This window comes from Nipponia nippon, unplaced genomic scaffold (assembly GCF_047370975.1).
Source record: "Nipponia nippon isolate SJK-2023a ecotype South Korea unplaced genomic scaffold, ASM4737097v1 scaffold_2, whole genome shotgun sequence".
In the NCBI taxonomy this organism is placed as follows: Eukaryota; Metazoa; Chordata; class Aves; order Pelecaniformes; family Threskiornithidae; genus Nipponia; species Nipponia nippon.
Genome location: NW_028262336.1, coordinates 128,903,144 through 128,925,210, shown reverse-complemented (window position 1 = coordinate 128,925,210; position 22,067 = coordinate 128,903,144). Strand labels below are relative to the sequence as shown.

The 22,067-nt window shown below is 48.5% G+C and overlaps 1 protein-coding gene across 7 annotated transcripts in view; it reads left to right on the top strand.

Moving 5' to 3' along the window:
• GDPD5 (glycerophosphodiester phosphodiesterase domain containing 5) overlaps positions 1-21,759 on the top strand; it is a 178,841-nt gene extending 157,082 nt beyond the window's left edge. For 6 of the 7 annotated variants that reach the window (XM_087758236.1, XM_087758239.1, XM_087758238.1 and 3 more), the window contains exons 10-17: positions 1,315-1,465; positions 2,774-2,992; positions 7,609-7,766; positions 9,767-9,914; positions 12,470-12,552; positions 15,288-15,302; positions 18,946-19,058; positions 21,356-21,759. In XM_087758236.1, coding sequence (XP_087614362.1) covers positions 1,315-1,465; positions 2,774-2,992; positions 7,609-7,766; positions 9,767-9,914; positions 12,470-12,552; positions 15,288-15,302; positions 18,946-19,058; positions 21,356-21,471 — 1,003 coding nt within the window. In that variant the 3' untranslated portion in view covers positions 21,472-21,759. The remainder of the gene's footprint in view (positions 1-1,314; positions 1,466-2,773; positions 2,993-7,608; positions 7,767-9,766; positions 9,915-12,469; positions 12,553-15,287; positions 15,303-18,945; positions 19,059-21,355) is intronic. The other variant, XM_087758242.1, reaches the window with a different exon arrangement.
• The last annotated feature ends 308 nt before the right edge of the window (positions 21,760-22,067 follow it).

The window sequence follows — 22,067 nt, the reverse complement described above, 5'->3', positions numbered from 1 at the left end:
TCCTATCTCCCTTAAACACTCCACACTCTTAATTCTGCAGTTGCTTAGTATCATTTTTTTTTTCTTTTTAACTGTATTTATTAAAAACCCTTCTGATTGCAGCAGCATGGTGTGCTGCTGAGCATGGTATTGCTGTGTCAGCGTGTTGCTTTGGGTTGGGGGGAAGTAGTTGGCACAGCGCACTCTAGAAATAGCAAATAATGATGCCAATGACCTTTGTGATAAGGGACTTCTGCAGGCAATGGTAAAGCTGAGGCAGCGTTTGCTCCATCATCTAAAATTGTTTTGTGTTTTCCCTCTAGCTCTGGGAGTGAGTGCTCTGGGTTGTCTCCTAATTCAAATGGGGTTTCTATTTTAACCCCATCTCCTTTCCAGGCTTCATGTGAGTCTCCTGTTATGAAGATGGGCTCCTTGATTTGGAAAATGTCATTATAATCAGGCTGGCTGTGCCGGGTTTATCTTGATTTCTGACTGAGGACAATCGTCCCCCTGCCCTTGATAGAAACCGTCACTGCCCCGTGTGGTGTTACCACTGATCCAGTCACAGAAAATTGGGCTGGAAGAAAGTTTAAAGAGCTTTTTAGGTTTCCAAGAACCATTGTTCTGTAATATCTAGGTGGCTTAAAAACCACAGGGCATGCATTTGGCTATTTAGTTTCATCTGAGAGGTGCATTTTCTTTAAGACGCATGAACTTAACGACTCATGTGAGCATAGCTGTCTCCTGAAACCAGTTTTCAATTGGAAAAGGCCATTTCAGAGCAATTTTGGTAGCTTGGAGACCTTGCATCTTGCTGAAAGCCTGTGAACATTAAGTACCTATATAGTCTGAGAGCCTTTGAAAATCTTACTCACCATCTGCTATTAACAATTGGACAATAGTTTGTGTGTGTGTCTGTGCATACAGGGTATGGAAGACCTCTGACATTATTGGGAGCTACAGACATTGCAGAAAGCTTTGTTTAGCATGAGCATTCAGGGTGGGTGGTGTTGTCCAAGCTACCTGAGTTTGGCACTCTAGAAATTTTTGAGGGGGTAGTGGAGTGGTGAGGAGGGAGGGAGGGATGGGTAGGGTTATGTCAGCATTTGAATGACTGCAAACATCTAGCAGTTATCCAAGAGACTTATTCCTCTGGGTGCATCTCATTTCAACTGGTCTTGGCGATGCTGGGAATGTGTTAAGCTGGTTGAGATCTTCACAATGATTTTGATGTGAAGCCGTGAGAGAGGCTGGAGTGGGAACGGGCATTTCTCTAGTACTGTGTACATGGTTGTGCACATCCACCTGTAATGGGGCCTCTGACTGTCTTTGCAGCTATGATGGAGTGCCGTTTCTGATGCACGACAAGACACTCAGGAGAACAACAAACGTGGAGGAAGTGTTTCCAGAGCGGGCCTACGAGCACTCCTCCATGTTCAACTGGACTGACCTGGAAAAGCTCAATGCTGGAGAGTGGTTCCTACGGGTGCGTACGGCCATGGAGAGGGTCCCCTGGAGCCATGGCCATGGGATGAAAGCTCGTCCCTAAAGTCTCTCTGAAGTGGAGAGGTGGAGATCCTTCTCCTTGGTGGAGTGGTCTGAAGTTCAGCTGGACCAAGAATCCATGAACCACATTTAGCTCTATCCTCTACTAAACTTAGACTTGGTCTAAAAGACATGTCGTCTTTCTGTGCCTCTTCCACCACCTGGAAGAAGGGCCCTTAATGCCTGGTTGACACCACAAAGAACTTCAAGACCCCCAGGAGGGGGAATGTGGTTATAAAGAGAACAGAAAAGACAGCGTGTTATATGCTGTACCTTTTTCTGTAATTTACTTTTGGAGACAATTGTCTTTACAAAGAAAAAGCAAGAAATTCAGCCTTTGAAGTCTGGGGGGGGAAGAATTGCTGTGGGATGGACTTGACCCATCCTTTGGTGTGCAGCCAGGTTGCAGGCTGGATTTCTTTTTGCCAAGCTGCTCTCTGGCCAGTGGCTGTAATCTTCTTGGAGAGCATTAGCTGTGGTCTGGAAGGAGGGCTGCAGCACTCTGGCACACTCATGCAAGCTTGAACGTGGCTTGCTGAGGCATCGATGCAGTGATGCAAGCTGAAATACCACTTTTACATGCCTGCTTGGAGCTCTCTGTGTGCTTGTTTGGTGGAAGTGTGAAACCACCGTAGCTTCACTACCATTCTGGTCTGAGCTGGTCTGGAGGTGTGATGGGGATGTCTATGTATTACAGCTGCATGTGCTGCACAGAAACTTGGTTGGACTGCAGATGTGGTTGTGGGAGTGGGAATGCAGGGAAAACTGCTGCTTGCCAGATGAGAAGGGCCAAGACAGCAGCTGGAAGGCTCCTTTTTGGGATGTACTTTGAAGCAGAGTCATTCCTGAATGTCCTTAAGTCAGGAGCCTGTCTCTTCCAACAGCCCATAGCTCCTGTCTGATCACTCTTAGTTACATAATAGCTGATCCTTTTTATTTTTGGATTCTGAAGAATCCTTGGTGATCATGCAGTGTGAGAAAGTATATTTTTAGCTTGCTACCTTGGAAAATTACATTACTACCTTATAGCTGTGCTGTCCCCCTGAAAATGGGGTGACCTGTCCAGCCCACCTTGCTTTTAGTGACCTCCCTTTGGGTAAGGAAACTGAGGCACGGAGCTTCAGCAAGCTGCAAGATGGTCATCAAGTGTAGCTGTCAGCTGTTGCCAAGGTGGGATAGAAAAGGGTCTTCACCTGTATTGGAGAAGTCGGGGCTTTGGCACTAATGTCATGATGTGCTTTGCTTCCAGAATGACCCTTTCTGGACAGCTGGGTCTCTCTCAAGGTCTGACTACTTGGAAGCTGCCAACCAGTCAGTCTGCAAGCTGGCAGATATGCTAGAGGCGATCAAGGACAACACATCGCTCATCCTGAACTTCCAGGACCTGCCACCAGCTCATCCTTACTACAGCACTTACATCAACATCACCCTGGAAACCATCCTGGCATCGGGAATTCAGCAACAGGCTGTGAGTTCTGTGGGGTTGGTGATGTTTCCAAAATTGCCTTCCTTACGGGTTCCCCGAATCCTTGAGTGTCTTGTTTGATCCATTTGAACGCTTGATTTGAAATGCCGCTTCATGCCAAGAAGTCATGCTGGGGAGGACTGTGCCTCCAGGCTGGTGGTCCCAGAGGCTTGATAGCATTTTGGACAGTACTCATGGTGGTATAGCTAGTAGATGGAGGAAAGTGATTATTCCCCTTACTCAGCAATCCTGTGTTCAGTGTGGGACTCACCAGTACAAGACAGATGTTGATAAACTGGGGCAAGTCCTGCAGAGGCCACCAAACTGGTTAGAGGGCTGAACATATGAGGAGGGGCTGAGGGAACTGAGTCTCTTCATCCTGGAAAAGGAAAGACTTTGGAGAGCTACTGTTAGGTCTCCCCAGTCCTGGCAAGGAGGTCATTGAGAAGTTGGAACAAAGCTCTTCACTGAACTGCATGTCAGGATGATGGGAGACAGTGGTCATAAATTGAAACAGGAGAGGTTCCTGCTGGATATAAGGAAACTAGTTTTCCCTGTGAGGGCAGGCAAGTGTTGAGACAGGCCCGGGAAGACTGAGGGATCTCCATCCTCGGAGCTTTTCAAAACTCAACTAGACAAAGCCCTGAGCAAACTGATCTGAAATCAGTGCTGGCCCTAGTTTGTGTTGGAGTAGAGATCTCCTGAGGTGTCTTCCCACCAAGTGATTCAATAAGAGCCTTGGACACAGGAGAAGAGGCTGAGACCTGGAGGCCAGTTCCGAGCAGCAGGGAGCCGTTCTCCCTCCGATTCCTTAGATTTAAATAATTTTGGTGGGTTGACCCTGGCTGGATGCCAGGTACCCACCAAAGCCGCTCCATCACTCCCCTCCTCAGCTGGATGGGAGAGAGAAAATATAATGAAAAGCTCATGGGTTGATATAAGGACAGGGAGAGATCATTCAACAATTGGGTGGGGGTCAGTCTGTTCTCCCAAGTAACAAGTGATAGGACAAGAGGAAATGGCCTCAAGTTATGCCAGGGCAGGTTTAGGATATTAGGTTGGATATTAGGAAAAATTTCTTCACAGAAAGGGTTGTCAGGCACTGGAGGAGGCTGCCCAGGGAAGTGGTGGAGTCCCTGTCCCTGGAGGGATTTAAAAGACGTGTAGATGTGGTGCTTAGGGACATGGTTTAGTGGTGGACGTGGCAGTGCTAAGCTAGTGGTTGGACTTGATCTTAAAGGTCTTTTCCAACCTAAAAATATCTATGATTCTATTATTACCATCACAGGCAAAACAGACTCAACTTGGGGAAAATTAATTTAATTTATTACCAATCAAATCAGAGTAGGATAATGAGAAATAAAGACTAAATCTTAAAACATCTTTCCCCCACCCTTCCCTTCTTCCTGGGCTTAACTCCACTCCCGATTTCTCCACCTCCTCCCCCTGAGCAGTGCAGCAGGATGGGGAATGGGGGTTGCGACCAGCTCATCACATGTCTCTGCCGCTCCTTCCTCCTCAGGGGGAGGACTCCTCGCCCTCTTCCCCTGCTCCAGTGTGGGGTCCCTCCCATGGGAGACAATCCTCCGTGAACTTCTCTAATGTGAGTCCTTCTCACAGGCTGCAGTTCTTCACAAACTGCTCCAGCGTGGGTCCCCCGTGGGGTCACAAGTCCTGCCAGCAAACCTGCTACAGCGTGGGCTCCTCTCTCCATGGGTCCACAGGTCCTGCCAGGAGCCTGCTCCAGCGTGGGCTTCCCATGGGGTCACAGCCTCCTTCGGGCATCCACCTGCTCCGGTGTGGGGTCCTCCATGGGCTGCAGGTGGATCTCTGCTCCACCGTGGACCTCCATGGGCTGCAGAGGGACAGACTTGCCTCACCATGGTCTTCCCCATGGGCTGCAGGGGAATCTCTGCTCTGGTGCCTGGAAGCACCTCCTCTCCCTCCTTCTTCACTGACCTTGGTGTCTGCAGAATTGTTCCTCTCACATATTCCCACTCCTCTCTCCGGCTGCAATTGCACAGTTTTTTTCCACCCCCCCCCTTCTTAAATATGTTACCCCAGAGACGCTACTACTATTGCTGATGGGCTTGGCCTTGACCAGTGGTGGGTCCGTCTTGGAGCCGGCTGGCATTGGCTCCATCGGACACAGGGGAATCTTCTAGCAGCTTCTCACAGAAGGCACCCCTGTAGCCCCCTGGCTACCAAAACCTTGGCATGCAAACGCAACACAATAATCCTTCTCTCTTGGCTGAGCAACTGTTTCAGCCTAGAGTCAGCTTCTGCTTGGACAAGAAATGGGTGTCCTGGAACTGAGGGTTCTTTAGCAAAAGGAGGTCAATGTATCTGCAGAGATCCTCTTCCAGACTTTCATTTCTGCCCCAGAATTGTTCTTGCTGGCTTATGCCAAACATTTTAATTTCCAGCTCTGAGCAGTTGCAAGCAGAGCCCAGCCAGCCTTGTTAGCTGTGTCCTCTCTGCCCACAAGGTGTAGAGCTTCACCCAGCCCGTCAGGAGCTACCTCTGATGCAGTGATCTCTTCTGGAGGGCGAGCACCACTTCCCATGTGTCAGAAGGGCACCCAGACCTGGGGACTCTGGGTGTCCCTTGGAAAACTTCTCTTCTTGACCTGTCTAGGGAAGGAAATCTGGTCCTTTCACTTGTCTTCTGCTTTCTCTTGAATATGAACTGGTTAAAAACAGCGTAGTGAGGCTGGCAAGTGAAATTACTACATCACTGGCAGTTCATATATTTCATCTGTACCAATTAGGTGCATCTGCATGCACAGACAAGTTCATCACTGACTTGTGCAGCGATGGGCCCAGGAGGGAACAGAACTATTTTTAACTTCCATCTGTCTTTCTAATGACTGACACTGCCACCCAATTTCCAGTTAACTATGTGGCTGCAGTGACAGTGTTATCCACAAGCCTCTGCCAGTTTGGCTAGATCCAAAGGAGGACCATGCTGTCTTCTCCTTGGATATTGGAATGGAGAGCAGGAGAAAAATAGGCAAAACATAGATGTGGGGTTGTAAAGTGATATTTCTCACCCTGGTTTTATGGTTCCCTATTGAAAATGCGTATGGCTGCATAGAATCATAGAAGTGTTAAGGTTGGAAAGGACCTCTGAGATCGAGTCCAACCGTTAACCTAACTGCCTGATCTACCTCTAAACCATGTCCCTAAGCACCACATTCACAAGTGTTTTGAACAGTCCCAGGGACTGTGATTGCACCACTGCCCTGGGCAGTCTGTTCCAGTGCCTGACCACTCTCACCGTGAAGAAATTTTTCCTAATATCCAACCTAACCCTGCCCTGGCGCAGCTTGAGGCCGTTCCCTCTCGTCCCATCGCTTGTTCCTGGGGAGAAGAGACTGAACCCCCCCGGCTCCAGCCTCCTTTCAGGCAGTTGCAGAGAGCGATGAGGGCTCCCCTCAGCCTCCTCTTCTCCAGGCTGAGCCCCCCCAGCTCCCCCAGCCGCTCCTCCCCAGCCTTGGGCTCCAGCCCCTGCCCCAGCCTCGCTGCCCTGCTCTGGCCACGCTCCAGCCCCTCCATGGCCGCCTTGGGGTGAGGGGCCCAGCGCTGAGCACAGCATTCGAGGGGCGGCCTCACCAGTGCCCAGCACAGGGGGACCATCCCTGCCCTGCTCCTGCTGGCCACACTGTTCCTGATACAAGCCAGGATGCCATTGGCCCTCTTGGCCACCTGGGCACACTGCTGGCTCATGTTCAGGCGGCTGTCAACCAACACCCCCAGGTCCTTTTCCACCAGACAGCTCTCCAGCCGCTCCTCCCCACACCTGCAGTGGTGCCTGGGGTGGTTGTGCCCCCAGTGCAGGACCCGGCCCTGAGCCTTGTTGACCCTCACCCAGTTGGCCTGGGCCCATTGATCCAGCCTGTCCAGATCCCTCTGCAGAGACTTCCTACCCTCTATGCTGCTCCGGTGCTTTGGTAGATGGGTGTCACTGAGTTATTAAACATGGGTTAAAGCAATGCAATGCCCAGTGGTACTGCTGAGATCATCTGGTTGAGCCCAGCCTCTGCATGGCACAAGCCATAAAACTGCTCAGCTGGGTTCCTGCATCCACTTTACATCTAGTAGCTGAACATGTTAACACTAATTAATTTGACACGCTTTTAAAATGTGATATGAACTTAGAGAAATCCTTGCCCTGGGTTGGAGTAAATGTAGCCCTGATAAGAGGGTGATTAAAATTAGTCTTATCCGTGGGATCATGAGAGGCTTCTCCTGTGCATCTTGCCTGCACTGTTAGTTTTGTCCTCAGTTCTCTCTGTGCCCTGAACTGGGCAGGGAGGACGGGTTTTCAAGAATATACCAGGTATCTTCTCGTGAGCCCTTGGCCTGATCCCTTTGTATCTCAACCCTTTTCACCTCTATGATTTTGTGCCTTATAGTCCTCTGGGCTTGCGAACAATCCTGAAATGCATTTGAATAAAGATGTGGGAGGCCGTTAGTGTCTCCTAGACAATTTGTATGACAAACGAGGCAGTCTCTCATGTGATTTTGCTTCTGGCTTGGTGTAAACTAGCTGTCTTGTGTCACCAGCTTTGTGAACAGTCTTTGCCATAGCTGTCTTCTGTCTCGATCCCTCCACAGGTGATGTGGCTGCCGGACACGGAGAGGCAGCTGGTCAGACAGATTGCGCCGGGTTTCCAGCAGACTTCTGGCCTCAAGCTGGACGCAGAGCGCATGAGGGAGAAGGGCATTGTGAAGCTCAACCTGCGTTACACCAAGGTCACGAACGAGGATGTCAGGTACAGCCTTCTGTTTGGGCGCTGCGTGACAGCCCATGCTCCGTGGCAGGTGTCCACAGCTCTCTGCATCCTTGCTAAACACATGCCCTGTGTGCGTCCCTGGCTCAGCAGCATCTTTTTTGATCATCCCAGGCTCTGTTATCTGCACAGAGTTATCTTTTCAGGTGGACTCTCTTGGAAGCTTGAGCTGTGCAAGCTTGTCCCTACCCATCACCCAGAATCCAGGCTGTTCTCAGGAGCGCACAGCTGACTCTAATAAGCTCTACATGCTAATTCAGTATATGATGGTTCTTTTTGAGATACAAATATATGAATCGGCTGATTCTTATTACACTGTCAGCTCTGGAAAAAGTGAAGGCTTTCACACCAAGTACCTCTAAGTGCTGTTTCATCCTCATTAGCAGCTGCCCTTTGCTTCTGTTCCTCTGCTCCAGAGTTGCTACCACAGAATTTTGATTAGTCCAAAGTCTGGATATGCTTTCAGAAATTTCTCTTTGCAGAAAATTCACCCAATTCATTATTATCCTTTGTCAGCTGTTTAGACAGGTCAGGTCTCCTCTTTAATGAGATTGGCAGCGTGGGGTTCCTCTCCTTCTGCGTGAGCCTGTATTTGAACCGTGCAGCGTGTTAGCTACCAGCTTTGCCCTTGTCTCGGAAAGGGCAGATTGTCTCTAGTAGAGCTTTTCTATTTTTTAGAGTTTAAATTTTTTTCCCAAAGAAATACTTGAAAATGAAACAGGTTTGCAGAAGAAAAATATCTTCAAAGGAGCTGTCTTACTGTACGTTTGGGCTGGAAGTAGAGAAGAGCTGAGCCTGCAGCTGTTTGAGAGCGTGGTCCTATTTAGCGTAATCCAGTGGTGTCTTTCTGTGGCTGCCGGCAATCGGTCGAGTTGCTCACCCTTAAAACCAAGTCTGTGCTTTACCTGCAGGATAATTTCTGCCTGTTTTTCCCCTACCTATTTGCTCTGTCTCATGGAGAGGACCGTATGACAACTCTCTCATCTATCCCAGTTCATCAGTCCCAATCTCTTGTCAGCTGTCACACCTCAGCTGTTTCCAAAATCAGACCTGCCACCTTAGTGTTTCTTGAACCCTGAAGGCCTTGTGGTGCCCAGTCAAATGTTGCTGCAGTCCTGCAGCACGAGACAGAGCAGGCTGAACAAGCGCTGGTATAACACAATTTCCTCAGTCCCCCCAAAAATCAGTATCTGGATGTAACATTGCTCTGACCACCTCTACCCTTGAGAATCCCCTAGCCTTTGGAGCGGCTTGATCATGTTGTGGGCTTCGAGTCATCTGCATCTTGTACAGTGGCCTTCCACCTCAAAGTGCTTTGCTGATATTGAATTGCAAGGATTAATCTCTGTGCTGCCCATGCAAGGGAGATTAGTGATGTTTCTGCTTTGTAGAAAAGGAAACAGAGCAATTTATGCAAATTGTATGGGTACAGGGAGTCTACTATCAGTGCTTGGTTTGCTGCTGACGGCCCCTGTAGCCCAGCTTGCAGTTTTAGCTTCTTGGAAAATGACCTCAGGACACTGGAAGCTGTAACTCTGTGACTGTCCCCAAAACAAGGGCATGGGAGTTGTAGGAATTGATGTTGGAAATGCAGTCTGTCAGTTTTTAATTAAGTAAATTGCCTATGAAGTGTTACAGGCATCTGAGCCAGATGTTAATTTTACATCAACATGATGAGGTGGTGGTTAGAAAAACATGACGTGCCCATCATTTGTGAGGAAGTATCTGAGATGGGCTGTGGCCTGGGTCAGATAGCATCCTAGAGGCGAAGAAAGGTTTAAAGGTCAAACCATTTGATTGCAATGCCCTTGGGTTGCTTATGAAGTGACCGTGCCCTGTTAAAAAACCTATTTCATGCAATTCAAACCCAATAGATCTAGCTGTGATTACAGCGGTGGCTGATGGCAAGACCTCTCCTCTTGGAGATGAGGGTCTGATGTTTGCTGGGGGACTCGCGTCTCATCCTGTCTGTCTTCTGGCAGGGACTACACCATGGCGAACCTGAGCGTGAATCTCTACACTGTGAATGAGCCTTGGCTATACTCCATCCTGTGGTGCGCTGGTGTCCAGTCGGTCACCTCCGACAGCTCCCATGTCCTTCGCAAGGTGCCTTTTCCTATCTGGCTAATGGTAAGCACAACGCCTGGGAAGCTGCTGTGAACCCCTGGAAGGAGGGGATGCAGTGAAAGGGTGTAGAGGTGGCCGTTGACCACTGCAGCCACATGTCTAGTGGGTTTCTTCAGGAAGGTTTGGTTGGGTTCAACGTGCTATTGGGCTTGAGGGTTTTCACCATCTCTATGCTTAAGCCCTCTTCTTGTGCAATCCCTTCCTTCAGATGGCCTCATCTCTCCCCATACAGGGTCTGGGAGCCTTGGAGATTGTGTTGCATGCCCCATTTAACCCACATGATTTTTCCATTTTCCTCTGATGGAAAAACACCTTTCCAGACCTGCTGAGCAGCTGTTAGTTTTGCAGCAGAATCAGGCACACAGGTGAACCAGCAAACCTGGCTTCTATGTTTCAGGCAGGCTTCAAAACTAGCTTTTTGCCTATTTTTAATACCAAATGAGGACAAGTGTTACCTCTGGCTACTCCATTGCTGGACAAGGAACAATCAGAGACCACAGGTAGCCCCCCCTTACCTGTCATGTTAGCCAGTAAACTCTCTGAAAACTCCACTAGCACTTTCGGTCTCTGAACCAAACAGAAATATTCATGTTGGAGTCAAGGGAAAATGATGAAATAGTTGCATCAAAGTATTCCCAAAACAAGAGTTAGGCTGCGGAGGTGCAAGTGCATGTGATGTGATGTGAGGCTATTTTCTGACAGGTCTGTCAGGGGTAGGACAGGAGGCAGCTGTTTTACCTGCTGCTTTGGCAGATTTGCTTGGCAAAGGGAAGAATAAGATGAGCACAAGGAAAAGTTAACATTAATGAATTATCTGCATCTTTAACTGGAGGTAGGACCTCAAAACTACTGCCTAGATGGATGAACATCTGTGCACGATGTCCTTAGCCTTAGCTTAACCTACTGCTTGTGTCTGACTACACAAATCCACACTGGTGCGTGCAGAAGCTGGAAGATTGAAAATGGTTTTATAAAGGCTGAATCTGTTGGCAGAAGAGATTATTGTCATCTGAATTGTGCTGCTGCAAGCATCTGTCCTCCACTACAGCTGGCAGGAGTTGTGTGCACATCACTGGCAGCTTTTTACTCCAAAAGCCCCTTTGCCAGCGATGAAAAGCAGCTGATACTTGGAGACCTCTTCCAAGTATCCCCCAAGCTCTCCCATCTGCTGGATTTCCAGCTCTGCTGTGAGTGCACACTCTTCTATCACTGGCAGCATAAAAATCCCTTGATTTCCTGCATGTTGAAGTGGCTGGGTGATGTGATCTAACCGGCTTTGCCATCTGAGCCCCCTCTGCAATGTGGAACATGGCTCGGGAGCTGGAGCAAAATGGTTGTTTCTGCCAGGCTTTGGCTGCCCAGTGCCCTCAGGAGCTTCGTCGGGCCTTATCGTCAGCTGAACAGTGCAAATCTGGTCTGCTCCATTCACCCAGGGGCCATTTGCAATTGCAAAAATACATTTAAGTTGTGTTTCAGTTAAATAAAAGGAAAAACAAAGAACAGATGCAGCAAATGTAACATGAAATGTCACCCTTCTGTAATTAAGCTGGAAAATGCAAGGCTTAAATCTCCATCAGAAGCATTGGCTAATTAAAGCATTGCCCTGCTAATTCTGTGGTAGACCTTCACAGGATAAATTGAGACACACAAAGATTCACTGAGCAGAAAAACAAGTTGTTCTCTGCTGGGAGACAGAGGTGGCAGAGTTGATGACTCCCAACTGGTTTTATCCATGTCACACTACCATTGCGTGAACTCATCTTTATGTGTTATGTGTTGTGTTTCTCTAATGAAATATTACTTGTGTGCCTTAATGATGGTTGTGATGGATCTGTCTGGTATGAAATCAGCAATCTTTTCCTGGCTGGGACTAGTTCAGGTTTGGGATAGGAGAAATTCATTAGCATCACTGGTGGCTGTCCTGGGTAGGTGCCTTCTGAGCATCATTGGGAGTTGATTATTATTATTATTATCACTTTACTTTCTTGTCTTTACTAGTGCTGCTTTTTCCTGGGCAGTACAAAAATCAATGTGAAGTCATGTTCTTCTGTGCTGGATTCAGACGATGGGTTTAGCTGGTCACTTAGACTGGCAAATGAAGCCAGAGCTACCAGTGCCTTAAAGGACAAAAATTGAGAAGTATATGCATGGGGACTGTGCAGAACAGCTGACATTAGCACTCAAAATAGACCTTGCATGTCTCATGTGCAACATGTATATATTTCTGTGTTTTCCCACAGATTTGGATTTCCAAACAGCATCTTACCCTCACCTCGAGGTACAGCTGAGACAGGAAACTTTCAGCGCACAAAGCTCTGAGAAAATGTCAGCACACGAAAGGAGGGAGAGTTTTAAGTTTTTCCTGTTTGCAGTTTTTCCGGATAACGTCATTTTGGATGACAGGCTAGCATTAGAAATGTCATAAACAATGTGATTTATATGCGACCCCTGCAGCTCTGTGCTTTTCTTACTGCCCTGGTGGTAACTTCAGCAATGTGTGGTCTGTGATTTGTACAAACCAGAAAGTTTAAGGTCTGCTTTTGTTTTTTGTCTTCCAGCCACCAGATGAGTACCACCTAATCTGGATCACGTCTGATCTCATTTCATTTATCGTAATTGTAGGAGTTTTTATATTCCAGAAGTAAGTAGCATTGTTACAGCTTGACTCTCATGTATTTGTGGCGCGTGGTTTTGTTCGGAGCATGGGGTGAAGATGGGAGAGAGGAGCACCATGCTCCTCAGGTGCTTGGATTGCAATAGCAGGGAGACTGTTCATTAAAAATCCCTACAAAGACTGTAAACAATAATTCCACTTCTGAGATGTGACATTGAATTGGATGTAGTTGCTACTTTTTAAGAAGAATGAGAGATCTTACAATAGTAGTGACAGATGCCTTGCTCTGCTCATAAATGCATGTGGGAGAGAAACTGTAAATGCATTAGGGAAATGGACGTTAAGAAAGAGATTAAAATGCTTTAAGGGAGGAAGAGGAGATGTTTTGAGATTCCACCATTATAGTCTTCAAAAAGAACATGTTATAGCTTTCTTAAATAAGTTTGTTCCCATTTGGATGAAGAAATAGAAGTATTATGATTCAGCAAATCAAATCAGTTGCTTAGTTTGCGTAGAGAAGGTATCGCCATTTTCCAAAGAAAAGGGAGAGCAAGGATTTGATGAGGGCATGGCACAAGCCTCTCTGTTAGCCAGGGTCCCTGAAAACAAATGTGGAGCTTAAAACCTAGGAGCAGAGCAAGTTAAGACACTGATAAATCAGGAGGAGGTAAATCAACTTCCTAATGGCAGAGCTGGCCAAGTTACCCTCCTCTTGATTATACTGGAGGAAACCACGGTGTCCTCCCTGTGATGTGCCTTTTCTTCCAGGAGGCATTTTAGCTGTCAGTGATGACAGTGTAATAACCCTCTCTGGGAAAAAGCGTAAGCTCAGAGAGGGATGCGCTCCCTCCAGCAAGAAGCAGCAGCCTTCTCCTGGGAAAATGTGTCATTCTGAGATTGCATCCCCTCTTCCCCTGGCTCTATAATCTCAACTGCTTTGGCATGCACGGATGACTGTCCTAGAGACATCAGGGGACCTATGCTTTCCTTCCTCCTTGATATCTGAAATGCCTTTGCATTAGGAGGAGCAGTTTAATTTGCTTCAGCCTCATGAGCTAGTGATTTTGCTGTCGCATTGTCCCAGATCATCTGCTTGCAGTGATCTCTTTCCTTCCCCTGGGTGCATAACTACCTGGGTATTTTTGCCATGGTAGAGTAGGCTATTGCTCCTGCCAGCACGTGCTATGGATTTGACTTCAGACATGTTGGGTCTGTTTATAATTGTGTCTAAATTCATGACTTGCACAGTCCCACGCTGGTAGACCCGTGCCCAGCGGGTCCCCAGTTCCGGCATGGGATAACGGAGTGAGCAGCAGATTCAAAACTCCTCTCAGATTAGATTTCCCAACAGTTAATGAAACCACTGACCAAGATGACATTAAAATTTTTCTAAGAAGTCTTGTGATCTGCAATGTGGCCCATTAAACCTTCCCTCCAGAAGAGCGTTGTGGCTGTGTTGTCTGGAAGCTTCCTCCTCTCCCTCAAATTTGTCAGTTGGTTTAGTAAGAGATGTCCCTGCTCTTGAGACCTGGTACATCTTTGTCAGATACAGAAATGCACGGAGGAGTCTGGAGGCAGGGACTGACCTCTCTAAAGAGCAGAATTTGAAGGCCAAGTTGATGCGATAGTTGCAGTCTTTTGCATCATCTCCCAAAGTCAGTTTTAGAAGGCTTTCCTGAATCAGACCCACAAGACCACAGCTGAAGAAATGGAACTGATTCGACCTGCTGAATGGGAAATACAGGTCCCAGAGCAGAGCGAAAAGACACATGCTTGGGAGAGGGAGAAGTCACAGCTACGTGGACTTTGCAATAGCTGGACTCTTCCTCTCTGCACAGACTGAATTTCTTCCAGTTTGGAAGAGGTTTGATGGAGTAGGGCAAGAGAAAGCAGGGTAAGGAAGGAAAGCATTATTGCAGGATTTTTCTTCCACCCTTGGTATAAGTGTGATAGAGGTGAGAAGAGCTGGAAACTGCCACTAGCTTTCCCCAGCGTCCATCAACCTGGAGCACTGAGCTCCCTGCCCAGCCTCTGGACCTGGCATAGAAAGGCAGTTGCTCAGAGAGGTTTGGCCATGTGGGTCCATCGTAGCAGTGCCAAATGTCGTCTTTTGGATTCCTCCCTTGGGACAACTCAACCCCAAGTCAGTAGAAGGAAGAAGGAGAAACTCTAGCATCAGAAGTTGGACTTTTTGCCGCAAAGGGCTTGCTCTTCCAAGAGCCTCATGCAGGAGAGACCCATTTCCCTGCCGTTCCAGTTTCTCCACCACATGAAAGCATCGGTAGCAGTGTTGAGGATATATCAAAAACAAATCACAGCAAAATTGCCCAACTACTACCTGCTGATGTGATTCAGCTCCAGGACATGGGGTTTGGCATTTGGCCTTCAGTGTCGTGGTTGTTTTTTGTTTTGTTTTGGGTTTGGTTTTTTTTTCCCCAAGTCCTTTTTGGGGCAAAACAGAGCTGCTTCCTTCATGCAAGGATGAGGGGGTGGGTGGGAACAGAGCCACCGCTTCGATGTGCTCGTCCTCTCTCCTATGCATGGCTTGTCTCTTCTCCGTAGCCGCGGGCAGGGATTGCTCCTGCTGTTTTGCTTCAGCCCTGGTGACAGGATCGTGGCGGCCTCTCCAGAGGGGAAATACCAACTGTGATGACTTCTAACCAATCTTTTTTTGCCTCTTTGCCTTGTTTATTTTCTTACTGCTCTGACTGTTGTGCATGTTCCTCCTCTTTCTCTCTCTGCTGCATTCTGGCATCTCACAGCTATCACATGATCAGGTAATTCTGGTGCTTTCCTCCTCTTTCTCTTTTTCATTCAACCTTCCTTTCTCTCTTTCTTTCTCCCTCTCTGCTATGGCTTCACTGCAGATGGACAGGGCAGGATGCAGTTTTTCACGATGCTTTCAAACATCTGGCTTCACAGGGGGACCATAAGGGTCTGAACATTGCATAGTCCATAGCCATGAGCACCACGGGAGCCTGATGCTGAAGCCGGTGGATGTTTTGAAGGCAATCTGACCTTCTGTCACAATGATCCAAGTCGCTGCCTTTTAAAACAGCCCTATTCAGAGGTCCTGCAGTGTGTTGTAATTGAGAAATTCCAAGTGGATGTAATGCTTTCTCCATGGAAATAATGCCATGCAAAATATCCCCTTCCTTCCTGCATTTACCAGAGGATTTTGAGACCAACCTCTTCTGAATTGGCCCGTTCTAAAGAAAATAATGTAACCTGTTCAATTTTATAAAGTAGTGCTTCTCTAGCTCTGGGAATGAATTCATAAGGCTAATAGCTGGAAAGGTTTGACTCATCAATTGCTGCACTCGGGATCTTTCGAGTGTCTCTTCCCAGTTGCACCACTGTGAAACGGGAAATGCAATGTGAAAATAAATAGCATTGCACCCAGGAAGGGAATGAGCCTGTGATGCTGGATTTGAAGTGCCATCAGTTGGAAACCCAGATTTCTCCTTGTATTGGCTGTTTGCTCACAGGTCATTCTCATCCCCTTGGAGGGAAGCGCTGTCGCTTTTCTGCAGTAAAGCCTTCACCTTGTCCATACTTGGACCAAACTCTTCACATGTTACCATTTCCATTCCTTCTGCTGTGTGCCGTGGAGTTGTATTTCTGAGGACTTGGCTACTCCCTGTCTGTGCTTATCTGCCCCTCTCCCTCTGCCCACCTGCCACCGCGGGGGTCGGGGTTGGCCACCTGCAAGTATTGCCTGCTCCACGAGGTACCTTGGACTTGCGGCGTTACATCCTCGTGGCATCCCCCCAAAACAGGACCCGGCTATGGGGCCGGGCTGAGCCCTTCGATGGGTGCAGAGCAGTTGGGTGTTTTCCCCTTCTCACCTCCCCCTGGCTCCCTGGCTCGTGGATAAGGAGAAGACAGGCATGGAGGAGTTGGGCAGGCTTTAGGCAAGAGAAGTTGCAGGATGGGGACTCTGTGGTTGCGTCTGGCTTGGCTCTTTGCTTGCTCCATCTTATCACCTCGGTATCAATCAACCCCGTTTTCTCCCCAACCTGCCCCTCTTCCATCCCTTTTCCCTTACATTTAGCATCTCCCCTCCAAACCAAGGGTCCAGTCGTGGCCCTAACATGGTGTATGCTGTCTCTGTGTTGTTGTCCCAGTATTTTTTAGTCTGTTCCCACCCTGTGTCCGTCTGGTCCGCTTTGATGCCAACCTCCCAGACCAAGACCTACCTGCTGTCTGTCTGGCCTTTTTGCACGCTGCTGTCCTAAACGTGGCCGATCACAACAGAGTCCGAGGGGGTAGGAGAGGTGCTATTTTCTATTAAACAAGCTTTCTGGAGACCCAAAGGCTACTAAGCACAGCACAGAGTATTTCGGTGTTGGAGTTGCATTGTAATTAAATGTACTGGTGGCTTTTCTAAGAGGGTATTTCAAACTACCCCTGAAAAATGGGGTCACCCTCTCTTAGCTTGTTCAATCAGAGCAATGCACCCCTGTGAGAGGAGTCATCAGCCCCTTGTGCATATATTTAACCACCCTGGGTCTGACTGCAGCCACCATGCAAGATGGGGAGCAGAGAGCAGTGGTCATTTCTCTTGGCAGGAGGAGAAAAGCCCTTGGTCCATGCACCCCTTTGAGGCTGGGCTGTCTGTGCCTCAAAATAGCCCATGCCCTCCATGGGACGTCTAGGACCTATGGGCAAGAGATCATCACGCCTTTTGGCCACGCAACCCAGCCTGATGCTGAAAATCCTGATGATGTGGGCAAAGAAAAGACTTGCTGTAGCAATATGTCTTGGTCCTGATTATAGTTTAAGGAGGGTCTTATCCTGGGAGATCCTATGCACTTGCAGCCACATTGACCTTAGTGGGATCTGCCTGCATGGAACACCAAGGGCAAAAATGATTGTCTTCCAGGTCAGAGTGGCTCAGCTTAGATGACGATGGTAGAAGAAAAAATGTTTTTTATTTTTAATTTTTTTTTATACTTTAATGCCTTTGACTCCTTGTGCTTCCTCTGTGTTGCTTCTGTCCATGGGTCTGTGAGTTGTGTCGTGTTGCCATCTCACCCCTTCTTTTCTCTGTAGCAGAGCATCTGCCTTCATCCATACCCCGGTCAAAGCCTGATGGTGTGGTGTCACCCACTGTAATTTGGGAAGGGGATGGAAACCCCATGAAATCAACACCAGTTAGATTTTCCTGGAAAAATTGCAGAACCTCTTTTGTGGCTGTTGCTCTGTCAGGCTGATGCTGTGGACCCAGGCTGGAGATGTGTGGGGCTCCTCAAATCCTCCGGTCCTGGGGCTGGGTAGGGGGTTAGAAATTTAAGAGAAGGTGAAGAAAAAAAAAAAAAAATCGCGTTCTTTGGCGTGAGTGAGCCACTAGATGGTGCCAGAAGATCAGAAACCCCATAAACCACCCTAAATCACTGCTCTTTCTCCGTCATATAGCCTTATAGCATCCCTGGCTCCGGCAGGGAGAATGGGATTTGCTTGAAAGCCTTTCTCTGTGGTCAGGAGGTAGGACGAATCGGTGGGGTGTGGACTGTGAAAGCCTGGCCTAAACAGCATCCCTTTGCAATGGGATCTTGGGTACGGCTGCTTTATCTGAGCCCACCAAGCCCTGTTTTCCCCTAAAACAGCTTTAAGAGCAAAATTCCCCCTTGAATTTGCTGCCACTGCTTATTATTAACATCAGTACTTTTCTTTACATGCATTCAGTAATGAGAATAAAAGTCTGGATAATTTTAAGTTGAGCCAAGTTCCTATCAGCCTTTTATTGTTCATGTGGTGGAAACTTTTGGTGAACGCTGAATTTCATCAAGGCTTAAAAAGTGAAGGGGTTGTGTAGTAACATTTAAGTAAAGACCTGGCATTTGGGGAGGGACATGCACTGAGAGGTTACATGTAGGGGCACTGTATGTGACAGCTACCTGCATTGGGACGACTTGTACTTTCCTGCAGAGCAGCTCATGTCGATGTCTTTGCTGTGTCTCAGGTTTGAGACCTTAAATTGTCTTTGAGCTCTCTTCTCCCACAGGCGTGAGCATGCCACTCAGTGAGGAGAAGGTTATGGTTTCTTTACTTGGCTTAGTCTCTTGTTCTATTCCCTCTTTCCAACCCTAAGAGTCAAAATAGTCTTACCTCCTTTGGGCAGCTGGATAGCTGATGTGATAGAGAGGGGTTTGGGGCACCTGCAGTCCTTGGTGAAATTAGTGGAATTAGGATGCTCAAGGTGGTTAAAGATGACCCGCTTGTATGCCTGTACCCCTCTGAGATAACATGCGCATCTCTGAACATCCTCCTACCGTGCGGGGTTGCGTAGGTGCAAGGGAGCAAAGACATGAGGGTCTCTGGTACTTGTTGGTCTCCACGTTGTTGGTGGCCACTTGCATTGAGGATGCTCCCATGACTGGGGAGACCAGCCCCTGATATCCCCCTCTTGTCTTGCAGGTGGCGCCTAGGAAGCATCAGGACCTACAACCCGGAGCAGATCATGCTCAGTGCTGCTGTCCGCCGGTCCAGCCGGGATGTCAAGATCATGAAGGAGAAGCTGATCTTCTCAGGTACGGATGGGGCTGGTCAGTCAGAGCCTTTTGCTCCATCCCTCAGCTGTCACCCTGCTCTCTGCTGATCGAGGAGGTGCCCTTGATATGGGTGTTGTCATCTGCTGGTGGGACAGGGTGGCTGGACTGTTCTGTTTAATATCTTTATCAACGATCTGGATGAGGGGATTGAGTGCACCCTCAGTAAGCTTGAAGATGACACCAAGTTGGGCGGGAGCGTTGATTGCTGTTTGAAGGCTCTGCAGAGGGATCTGGACAGGATGGATCAATGGGCCAAGGCCAACTGTGTGAGGGTCAGCAAGGCTCAGGGCTGGGTCCTGCACTGGGGGCACAACAACCCCAGGCAATGCTACAGGCTTGGGGAAGAGCAGCTGGAGAGCTGCCTGGTGGAAAAGGACCTGGGGGTGTTGGTTGACAGCTGCCTGAACATGAGCCAGCAGTGTGCCCAGGTGGCCAAGAGGGCCAGTGGCATCCTGGCTTGTATCAGGACTAGTGTGGCCAGCAGGAGCAGGGCAGGGATGGTCCCCCTGTGCTGGGCACTGGTGAGGCCGCCCCTCGAATGCTGTGCTCAGCGCTGGGCCCCTCACCCCAAGGCGGCCATGGAGGGGCTGGAGCGTGGCCAGAGCAGGGCAGCGAGGCTGGGGCAGGGGCTGGAGCCCAAGGCTGGGGAGGAGCGGCTGGGGGTGCTCAGCCTGGAGAAGAGGAGGCTGAGGGGAGCCCTCATCACTCTCTGCAACGGCCTGAAAGAAGGCTGGAGCCGGGGGGGTCGGTCTCTTCTCCCCAGGAACAAGCGATGGGATGAGAGGGAACGGCCTCAAGCTGTGCCAGGGCAGGTTTGGGTTGGATACTAGGAAAACCTTCTTCCCCAAAGGGCTGTCAGGCCCTGGCCCAGGCTGCCCAGGGCAGGGGCTGAGTACCCATCCCTGGAGGGATTTAAAAGCCGGGGAGATGTGGTGCTTAGGGATGTGGTTCAGAGGTGGGATTGGCAGTGCTCTGTTAATAGTTGGTCTTGATGATCTTAAACATCTTTTCCAACATAAATGATTCTATGACTGCCCTTGCTGCACTGAACCACTTGTGGGATATGGTCATAGCTCATCCATCCCAAACTGGTGCAGGTCTGAGCACAAATTTGCTCAAAAATCCTGCGTTTAATCTTCCCAAGTTATACCATGCAGCTCTCATACAGTCCCACATCATCTCCTCTCTGAATTGTCAACACTGTGTCAAAAGCTATAAAACCCATTAAAATAATGGCATAGGTCACTACAAATAGTAGTGAGGAGTTTGGGGTAGACCTGGAATTCCATGGCCCTGTATATTGAGGGGTTCTTGATATCCTTGTGCTCCTCCCAGCATTTATTTGTGTTGGAACATCTCACCCCACCTCTATGAAAGATGTCAGAAATGCATACAAAGAGGGAAACATTTAGCTTTTAAAGATTAAAGTTGGTGTATGAAGCTGGAAAACTCACATTTGAAGGAATGTGAATATAATCTCCCCTTGAGCTTTGTTATGGGTTGTCTTTCTTTGCATTTAGGGGCTAGAGATCTCCAGCAGGGATCAGGGTTTATTGTACTGGGTGCACACACAGCAAAAAGAAAACTCTTGCTTCAAAGAGCTTATTGTGTGAAATGCAGGCCTGATTCTGCCCTCCAGAGGTGCTGAAAATCAGGTGTAAATCCAAGGAATTCAGAGAGGGAAAGATTTGGTCACATCAGAATTAAGCCTCCCCAATGTGTTCTAGACATAAAATGCCCTAGACATAAAATATCCTTAGAGGTAGGGGATATATATTAAAGTTTTGTGCCTCCGAAACAAATGTTCTTGCTTCGGGTGGGTGTTTACAATTAAAACATTGGTGGTTGCACATTTTTCCTAGTGAAACCAGTGACCATACCAGACTATATTAAACCAGGGTCTCCCCTTTTCCAGAATGGGCATTTGGGTAGAGATTAAGTTCAGGTATTTTGCACCCTTCTCCCACAGGTAACTAATTCAGCCTGTGGCATGGCATCGTGTGTATGGGGGTGGTGTCCAGCTTCACCTCTGGTGGAGGCAGGATTGTCAAGGTCTGAAACTGAGAGGTGAGCTCCTACTTGGAGGCAGATCCTGTTCAGAAGTGGTTTTAAATGGGTGCAGTTATACTAAATCCAAGGTGAAATCCCCATAGGATCAGATGGATCCCATGTGGTGGAATTGCATGGCTACTCAGTGCCCCAGTTTCCCCATCCATGGTGGGCTCCTGGGACTTGTACCCCTGTGACAATGTCTCCCCCTTCTCTACCCTCCCCAGAGATCAACAATGGCGTGGAGACCACGGACGAGCTGTCTCTCTGCTCCGAGAATGGCTATGCCAACGAGATGGTCACCCCCACAGATCATCGGGGCACCAAGCTGCGGATGAACTGAGGGGCTCCAACCCAGCCCTGGCGTGTGGCCGCCCCTGCGTTCGCTCCAGCAGCGAGAGCCGTGCTCTCCTGCTTGTTGTGGGATGGGAACCTTTGAGGAACTGCTGGTCGGGCAGAGACCCCTTCCCACAACCCAATCACTGGCTGCTCCACCTCCCCGGTTGTGAGGTTGGGGGCCTTATTTTTGTGAATATGTAGAAAATCTGAAATTTTTTGTCTCTCTTTTTTTGAGTGTAATTTTTTCCAGGGCATGAATGGAAATACCGTGTTTATTAAATCCTCGACCTGATGGCTGAAGTTATTTGAATCTTGATGTGACAGCCTGAGTCCCCTTGGGGCGTTCTGGGAAAAACACGTTGGACGTGTCTCCCCTTTCTCCCCCTTGCCCTGCTCCACTCCTTTTCTTGGTGCAGCGACTGTGTAGATGAATGTTGTGAAGTTCTTGTGAAGTGTTGTTTTTATGTTGGGTTTTGTTTTTTTTTTTTTGTCCCCCTCTCCTTTCCCACTTTCCTGGGCAATGAAGTTCTAGCTCTAATGCAACAGGAGGCTGTTTGGAGGAGAGAAGCTTTCTTAGGAGAGGAGATGAGATAGCACTGC